Raw genomic sequence first — 9705 nt, 5'->3', positions numbered from 1 at the left:
TTCTCTGCTGAGAGGCTTTAAGTGTCCGCAGCACAAGTTTCTCCTTCGGTGACTTTTATGGACCGAATGGCACTTTAACTCTTTGTGTTTTTTTGTGATGGAGGATATGTGCATGGGAGTGGTGGTCTGAATGTGTGTGTGTGTGTGTGTGTGTGTGTATGTATGTGTGTGTCACATACCTACCTGGCTGGACCTCATGTCTCCTAATCGAGAACGTATTTTGTTCACCCACCACAGACTCTCTCACCTGTCTTTGTCATTGTGCGTGTCTCTCTCTTTCTCTCTCCCACTCGACCCCTCTCTCTGTCGCTTTCTCTCCCTCATACCTTCATCCCATTAATGTGCTCATTCCCCTCGCTTCTCCCCCGTCTTCCTTCTTCTATTTAGTGTCTTCATTGCCCTCACTCACTCACTGACGCAGATAAATACATTTCGTTCTTAGCCGTGACCTGCATTTCTATCTCTCATTTCTCTATTTCTCTCTCTCTCTCTCTCTCTCTCTCTCTCCTGCTCCCTCCTCCTTCTCTCGTCCTCCAGTTCTTAATTTCCTTCTGGATTCCTGTCATTCCGATGGCTGTCCAGTGCTCACCTGCTTTTCTAATCTGGCCATCACGCACACACACGGACCCTGCCAACCTCAGACACGACACGAGGAAACGACGTTAGCCGTAGCCATGAGGGGCGGTCTCTGCGTCGGTCGCTTCAAGTTAGCTCAGCTAGCCTCCGCGGCTAACGGTCCTTCCACCCAGAGACCCGTAGGTCTGCTGGGCCTCCAGCTCTGCCCCGTCTCTGACCTGACGGCGGGCAGACCGGAGGAGGAGAGAGCGGGGCTCAACGGGGTACCGGGCCGCGATGGACCCGGGCCCAGCGAGCTGATAACCACTCAGAGAGCAGCGTGTTTGCTCCGAGCGAGAGGTTGGGTTAGTTGGACTCCGAGGCAGACGTGAGCGGAGAGGTTGAGCACATTTCAGACGGTGAAAAAACAAAAGGGTGGGTACAAATGTACACACACAAATGCGCACACGCAGCAAAACAAGTGTGTAGTTTGTGGAAGGCATGTTAATAAGCAGCCTGGGGCAGATCTGGTCTCCGGGGGGGAGGGGTCTGCAGGGAGGGGTTCTCCACTCTGTAAACCTCTCTCCCTCTCTTCCTCTCTCGCTCCCTCCCTCTCTCTCTCTCGCTCCCTCTCTCTCTCTCTCGCTCCCTCTTCCTCTCTCTTTCTCTCTCTCTCCCTCTCTCTCTCTCCCTCTCGCTCCCTCTTCCTCTCTTTCTCTCTCTTTCTTGCTCTCTCTCTCTTCGTCTCTCTCTCTCTCGCTCTTCGTCTCTCTCTCTCTCTCCCGCTCTCTCTCTCTCCCTCTCCCTCTCTCTCCCTCTCCCTCTCCCTATCTCTCTCTTCGTCTCTCTCTCTCTCTCTCCCTCTCTCTCTTCGTCTCTCTCTCCCTCTCTCTCTCTCTCTCTCCCTCCTTCTCCCTCTCTCTCTCTCTCCCTCTCTCTCTCTCTCTCTCTCCCCATTAAACATGATACAGGTGGCTTATTAAAAACCGTCAGACAGACAGACAGACAGACGAACAACCACGCACACACAAACACACACAGACACACAGACACACAGACGCACACACACACACGCAGTCCCTCACCTGAGGGACTCCTTCCCTCAGGTGAGTTCACCTGTCGGCCCCCAATGCTCACCCCCCCCCCCCCCCCCCCCCCCCCGTCCCCCTGTGTCTCCTACAGCAGCAGCAGAACCTGTCGCGGCCCACCCTGAGCATGGGCCTCCAGGATATGGGCTTCAGCTTCGACGACGATGAGCTGGACACCACCAGCAAGTACGGGCCTTCATTTCCTGTTTCCTGTTTTGTTTGGAATCGTGTCGTGTGTTCTCATACACTCATGGTGACGCATTGTTTTTTTTTTATTATGTATATTTTGTTTATATTATTTATAGATTCATCGTGGCATGTAGAAAAAAAGTAAAGTATTTTCTGGGATCGTTTGTATTTTCAGTCTATGTTCACTTTTTTGCAAGCGTCTCTTTGCTCGAGGTAACACTGCCCCCAAGTGGTCAGTTTAACAACTGCCTCTGTGTAAAACAATAGATATCCATGCCGTTGTCCCACCAAACCCTCGATACAATGATGCAGTCTGCTTAACCACTCCTAACCACTCACTCACTCACCCACCCAACCACTCACCCACTCACCCACTCACCCCCACGCACCCGTTTTGCAGGCTCTCGTCAGAGGACAGTGGCGATCTGGGCTCCCTCATGGAGGACAGTGATGACTCGTACTCCCTAGAGCTGGGGGACATGGAGCCGGCGCCGGGGGGCCGCATGACCCTGTTGGAGGAGATCATGGACTCACTGAGCTCCAGCAAGGTGATGGACCAGGGACGCCTCAGCGCCGCCAAGAGCCTGGACTTCCTCCGGTCTGCCGAGGACGTGGGCTACGCTGGTCCAGTACGTACTACGAGGACCACCTGGGGTGGGGGGGGGGTGCCGTGAAGCCGTGGTGTTCAGAGTGGGACATCCACGCAATCGGCCCAGTAGGGGGGCGGCGACCAAGAGGTCGCTGGTTCGATCCCCGGGCTCTCCCTAACCCGAGTCCCTGAGCGAGATACTTGACCCTAACTGCCCAGGGACGCCTCGGCACTCCGCCGGGAGGAGCTCCGGGGATCGAACTAGCAACCCGGAGGTTGCTAGTTCGATCCCCGGAGCTCCTCCCGGCGGAGTGCCGAGGCGTCCCTGGGCGAGGCGCCTCACCCTGACTGCTCCCGGCGTGCCGGCCGTCGCCTCGCATGGCCGGCTCCGTCGTCGGTGTGTGAGCGTGTGTGTGCGCGGTTCTAAGTGACTTCGGACGGAGGCGTCTGCTTAAATGTAAACGTAAAATGTCAATTAAATGGTCAGTATTAACAGATTGAGATCAAAGTTGACATGTTGATTGATTGATTGATTGATTGATTGATTTGATTTGATTGGATGATTGTTGTTTCAATCCCCATTCCCTTTGAGATCAAAGTTGACATGTTGATTGATTGGTTGGTTGATTGGTTGATGATTGATTGATTGATTGATTGATTGATTTGATTGGATGATTGTTGTTTCAATTCCCATTCCCTTTGAGATCAAAGTTGACATGTTGATTGATTGATTGATTGATTGATTGATTGATTGATTGATTGATTGTTGTTTCAGTTCCCATTGTTTTGGAGTGCGTTCATCGAGTGAGGCTCCCCTTCCTTCGTCTCTCCTCACAGAACACGTCTTCAGCTCCTTCTGACCCCAAAGCGGCGAGTGGCGGCGGCGGCGGCGGCGGCGTATCCGTCTCCGGGGGGGACGGCGGGGGGGACGCTGGGGCGTGGCACCTGGGCCAGGACGACAGCGTCCTGCACGGGAAGCACCTGCCCCCCTCTCCCCGTCGCCACCCCACCAAGAGCAGCCTGCGGGGCCTCCACAGGCGGCCCCCCGTGGCCCCGCCCACCCGGCCCGTCACCATGATGTGCCCGGGCGTCGCCGTCACCGTACCGGGCGCGGCCGACGCCCGGGGGAGCCCCTCCGCCACGCCGCCCACCTTGCGGTTCCACCCGCCTCGAGTCCGCCCCGGGGGTCCGCCCCCCCCCATCCCGACCAAGACCCCCTTGTCCGGCCCCCGGGACGGTGACTCGCCGCGCGCGTCCCCCCTGCCGTCCCGCGCGCATAGCCCCGTGCCCCCCCAGCGGAACCCGGGGGCCCGGCCGGACCCGGAGGCCCCGAGGAGGACCCCCCCGAGGCAGGGGGCCGGGAGCCGGGGGGGCAGCCAGAGGGAGGCCCAGGTCCCCTGGGAGAGGGTGCCAGGCGAGCGGGGGGCTCCGGAGGCCCGGGGCCCGGTGGGCGGGGTCCGGGGGGAGGGGCCCCGAGAGGAACAGGGGCTCCTGGAGGCCATAGATTACACCCCGAAGAACAGCCCCCAGCTGCCCCGGCTCCAGCTCAACCGCGGTACGATCAACCACGCCGGCGCCCAGCGCGAGGGCAGCAAGTTCTGAGAGGGTCAGCCCGCCGCCACGCCCCCCCTCTGTGTAAAGTCCCAGCGTTTCTACGGCAACGGCTACTGCTACTAACCGCGGCTGCCATGTAGCGGCCATCTTAAAAGACGATCCATACTAACCATCTTGACCCAGACGTTATTAAAGGTACCTAACGTTTCAGGTTTGAATATGCATTCGTAGATATGCTGTAGGGTTTAAGAAGGGACGGCCTCTCGACAGCACGTCCGTGGAGCCAGTATTTAACCCCTCACCCCCCCCCCCCCAATGTGTCCCCGACATTTCACCACACTTTGCACTCATCGGCCAGCGAGGTACGATAGGTCAACGACGCGCGGTACCGACGTTCAGACTGCAAACGACGCCCGGGTTGTTAACACAGCCATGGCGTCCTGAGAAGGGATCCCAGATCTAATATTTGACGGCCTGTCCATCATTACCGGATAAAGTAATCGACACAGGAGACACAAGAGTCCTTCACAGATTGTTTAGAAGCGGTCTCTCTTCCGCCACCAGTAGTACACACTGTGTCCCGCGAGGAAACCGAGCCTTATACCGAGCTGTGAATCAATACTCACAGACACTTTAACGGGTACGGTGTCCGTGGAGACGACAGACGCGGCCGTCCTTTAACGTCGCCTCCTGGGGTTAATAGAGTGGTTTAATACGTAACCAACCATCACTAGAGTCTAATATATGCATACACGGAGCTCCATTTACAATGGGCTCCGCTCGGTTCTGTTACAAAATACGAACATTCAGTTGCTATTTTTATAAAAATAAAAAAAACGCAATAACGGCTCACTGTTAAATCACAGGAGTGCAATAGGAGTATAAAGTCGTTCAAACGAATTAATAATCTTCAAATATATCCAATACCAGAAGCCGTTTCCCTTCGGCCATTCTGAGGCTGATGGGCTCAAACCAAATGAACCTTCTGCTCATTCCTCTCTGTTCAGACCCCCCACAAGTCAGAGATTTCATCTGTTTAGAGTCTATCCCCCCCCCCCACCCACCCTCACGGGGGGAAGCAGGTGGGGGTAGAGGGTTGGGGGTCTTTCGCGGTTTTCTCTCGATTATGTTCCGGTCGTAATCCGATGCGAAGCGCGACGATTGCATTGTAAACCGAGCAATACGTTTGTCGTTTTAAGAGTAGCTGTATGGCTGTAAAAAGTGAAGCTAAAATGAATTCTCCCATGGAGAGAATGCTGCATTGTGGGGGATTCCGCCCGCCCCCCCCGGCCCGGCTCAGAGCAGGGGGGGGCGATGGTGTCTGAATGTGCTTGTGTTGGGATTATGATGTTTATGGTGAGTTGTTTTTATGATTTACACCAGACACCCAGCCGCTGTGGGGCTTTAACAACGCCCCCCCCCCTCTCTCTCCTTCTCCTATTCTGTGTTAACGATTGGCTCATAAAGCCCAGGGTGCACGTCTCGGAGGCCTGCGATTGGTCCAAAGAGTTTCAAAAAAAAAAAGGAAAAAGGAAAAGGGAGACTTTTAGCTTTTTTGTCTGCACACTCAAAAGAACCTATGCAACACTGTAAAACACCCCCGAAAACACAACTTTGTTTTGACGAGGTCACGCCGGGTGCGTTTTATTTGAGCCCCGTTCTCTGAAATTGTAATAAGTCATAGTTCTACGTTCCCTCGTTGGAGTAACAGAACGGTCCTCTGAGTTGTGTTCAATGCAAGGTGTCAGGTTGTGTTGTGGTTGATGTGTGAGTGGTTTGGCCCTGGTGTTTGAACCTGTGTATGGGTGTGCCTTACATGGAGCCCCACACACTTCAACCACAATGACGCTCACCCTACTGGTCAGAGGCCCTACTGGTAGTCTCTCTTTATTTTTGCCATAACAAAGACCCCCATTAAACCCCCCTTCTTAAATCAAAGGGGTCTGAATATTCACACAGGACTGCAGGCTTCGCCCCAGGATCAGATGTAGAAGTAATCAGTTTTGGCACGAGATGTGACTGGTTGGTTTTAAATACTTAGAAAATCTACTTTTTTAATATATTGTTCAATGCTAGTTAAGTTCCTTGTTTGAAATTCAGTATTTTTTGCTTTTGTACGTATCCAATAGTGGTCCACTCTTTTTAGAGCTTTCTTGTGTTCTTGTTAACTTTATGGTTGATCTATTTCTGTTTTTCTTTCTTTTCTTATCCGCTCTTAACACCTCCTTCTTGCATTCTCAACTAAATATTAATACGGGTTTCTCGAACTTGAATATCGTTTATGTCGTAACGACCAGATATTATTTTCAGCTATCGCTAGACTTGTATTTTTGCCGTCTTGAGTATATTTCTGTATCTGATGCGGGGGGGTCGTATTACACACATCCCAAAACATTTGAATGTTTAAGATTTTATTTTTCTGAACAAGATGACTTTTATAAAACCCCCTCACATGACCCATGACCTATCACGCCATTACATTCAGATATGTGATGACGCCCGACACGTGTGTGCATGTTTGAGTGTGTGAGTGTGTGAGTGAGTGTGCGTGCGTGCGTCTGACCCTTAGAGGATTCCATCTCAAGCCAGTGTTGATTCTCACCGCAAGTGACAGTCCATGTGCTCACTAACTGGTGCATGTATTTAAATATGTATTCAACAGACTAAAACCCTCGGTTTAATCTCAGTCGTGTACAGAACTCTGGAGGTACCGCTGATGTCGTCAGTTGTTCCAGTGTTAATCGCATCTATCCTGCGGGAATAAGAGGAGCTTAGTGTTCCAGAATGTTCCGGACGGTTCTGCTGTTTTGCATCGGGTACTGCGTCTTGATGATGTCATAGTGATGTCATGTCGGAGTTGTGATGACGTCATGTCTGAGTCACCATGATGTCATGATGATGTCATGTCTTAGTCGTGATGATGTAAGGTACTGAGCCGTGATGATGTCATAATGATGTCATGGCTGAGCTGTGATGTCATGTCGGAGTCGTGATGATGTCATGTCTGAGTCCTGATGATGTCATGTCGTTGGCCTTGCTTATGTTGCTTTTCTTTTGTGTTTAAATCTGCATTTTTCTGTGCGTGGGTTCTCCCAGCACACCATACGTCCATGACTACTGTAAGCCTGCTCAGAGCTGGTCTACATGAGAACTGTAAGCCTGCTCAGAGCTGGTCTACATGACTACTGTAAGCCTGCTCAGAGCTGGTCTACATGAGAACTGTTAGCCTGCTCAGAGCTGGTCTACATGACTTCTGTAAGCCTGCTCAGAGCTGGTCTACATGAGTACTGTAAGCCTGCTCAGAGATGGTCTACATGACTACTGTAAGCCTGCTCCGAGCTGCTCTACATGAGTACTGTAGGCCTGCTCAGAGCTGCTCTACATGAGTACTGTAAGCCTGCTCAGAGCTGGTCTACATGACTACTGTAAGCCTGCTCAGAGCTGGTCTACATGACTTCTGTAAGCCTTCTCAGAGCTGGTCAACATGACTACTGTAAGCCTGCTCAGAGCTGGTCTACATGACTTCTGTAAGCCTGCTCAGAGCTGGTCAACATGAGTACTGTAAGCCTGCTCAGAGCTGGTCTACATGACTACTGTAAGCCTGCTCAGAGCTGGTCTAAATTAGTACTTGTGTCGTGCGCCGAGTGGAGAAGGGTGTAGTTACTGAGTTCAACTTGACACTGTGGTCGCAGGAAGAGCCATACTTACTGTACGAAGGGGGCAGCGGAGCATTCTGGCATAAGAAGGTGTCCAGCCGGTCTCACTCCCTGCCCTCGAAGTGTGTCCAAAAAATTGTACGTAAAAAAATAACAGCCAACTAATGTTGCAATCGTTGAATGTGTTGTCATGACGACTGATGTGTCCTGTCTGGACGCTCACTGGATGACTGAGGAGACCAGAGATGAGTCTCATTTTTATGTTGTCTCTGCAAGGTTCTCATCAACCACCTGTCAATCATCTACCAATTACAGAGATGTAGCTGTTGATCAAAAATAATCATTGTTTATAATAGATTTATAATCCCATGCTTAGTGCAGACGTTAACATAAGGCTTTCAGACATCTATGTGTCACAAAAAATATATTTACATAAATATATATATATCTATATAATATATATAGATGTATATATGACAAACTAAACGGTATTCTAACAGGTTTCTTTCCCCTAGTCTATGCACTCCTGTTGCATGTTGTCCTTATGAAAGAGGACTTGTCTCTCGAGGTGGATTTGACGTGCTGGTGATGAGCAGCTAGCGATGAGCAGCGGTACACCACTGTAAGCACTGTGAATCGGAAATAAATTATACTGTTCATGTTAATGCACCTTTTGTAGTTTCCCTTTTATTTCAAGTACAGCTTTCATTATCGCTTAAAAAGAAAGGCATTTAGAAACATATGAGACAGTGATGAGGTATTGAAGTGCAGGTTTGCAGGCTAATTGTACACAATGAATATCTAGTTACACAATCCTAATAATCACAGACTACTAGTACTGGCACAGTACATCCATTGATAAGAACCCAAAATAAAAATAGATATCACAAAACTGGTCAAACGTATTCAAATCAGACAAATCACACAAATATACATCCAGCATGCAGTCATACAAAACATTGAAACAGTAGAAAATGCAGAGATTTAAATTATATACACACTGAACAATAATCAATACTAGCATCTTCTGTCCAGTCCAGGCGCATCTCATTATTAAACTGAGAAACATGTTAGGAGCTGATATCTAATATTCATACATAGCCAATTGAAAATATTATTTATAGCTGATCTGAAAGGGGTTGTGAGAGATTCAGGGATGTGCCTCCGCTACGGTGTTGAAGCAGGCCGAGAGCCTTTATTCATAAGAAAGTTGTCACTGCGCTATAAATCTAAACATGTTATTTTTGGAGTAACCTGGGGCCACACACACTACATGAATTCTGGATCTGGAAAGAATGACAGTACGACGGAGCATCACACATTTATAGGTGCAGAAAGATTTGTGAGCTATAATCTTGTGTGGAATGAGCTATAATAAAATGTCATAGCAAGATGTCCTCTAGTGAGTGAAATCACCTGCTCCAGTTGACCAGCTGATTCTATGTTTAGATATCTGGTCGCTCATTTCTGACCAATCATGGCATCATCCCTGATTGTTTGGGGGATCCATCTTGCCTGTCAATCATGCCTGTCAATCACATGTGTGCATACGCTGGAGAAATGTAGAGTGTGTATTTTTGGGTGGTTTATTTTTCAAAAGCTTTCTCTCTTCTACTCTCCGTTTTTAGCTTTATCGACATTTGACAATTTTCCAGTCTTGTCAGCGCTCACACAGGAGGCGACACGGGCGCCACAGGGGATAAAAGGCCCCAGTTAAATTATTGTTTCCCCTTACTGTGTTGTGCCCCGCGGTGCGACGCAACAGTTGATTCTCCCACTGTGTTTTAAGGCCGTACCAAACAACCAGGTTTTCTGCTACGTCGCAAATACAAACTTTCCATTGGCCGTTAAAAACTCACCTGCCGATTTGTGCATTTCAACAAACACCACCCGATCAACCGAACACTAGCGCAGATGAAATCGAACATGTTTGGCTGAATCTGGAGTCGTTCCGACAAGGATTTGCGTCTTTCACTCCAACACGCCTTTCGACCACATGTCCACCGTGAGTTCGCTCCGACCGAGGCTGCAGACCTGTCCAACTTCAAATAGTTCCCAAATCAGCCATGGATGA

General features: G+C 50.1%; 1 protein-coding gene across 2 annotated transcripts in view; it reads left to right on the top strand.

Moving 5' to 3' along the window:
* The window catches only part of dennd1b (DENN/MADD domain containing 1B), a 123432-nt gene extending 115141 nt beyond the window's left edge, over positions 1-8291 (top strand). For both annotated transcript variants that reach the window (XM_079739785.1, XM_079739784.1), the window contains 3 exons: positions 1738-1829; positions 2233-2461; positions 3259-8291. In XM_079739785.1, the coding sequence (XP_079595911.1) occupies positions 1738-1829; positions 2233-2461; positions 3259-4023 (1086 nt within the window). In that variant the 3' untranslated portion in view covers positions 4024-8291. The remainder of the gene's footprint in view (positions 1-1737; positions 1830-2232; positions 2462-3258) is intronic.
* The last annotated feature ends 1414 nt before the right edge of the window (positions 8292-9705 follow it).

The sequence above is a fragment of the Pollachius pollachius genome (genome assembly GCF_949987615.1).
Source record: "Pollachius pollachius genome assembly, chromosome: 7".
Lineage (NCBI taxonomy): Eukaryota > Metazoa > Chordata > Actinopteri > Gadiformes > Gadidae > Pollachius > Pollachius pollachius.
The sequence above is the reverse complement of the archived record's forward strand: the minus strand, read 5'-3'. Positions and strand labels throughout refer to the sequence as shown.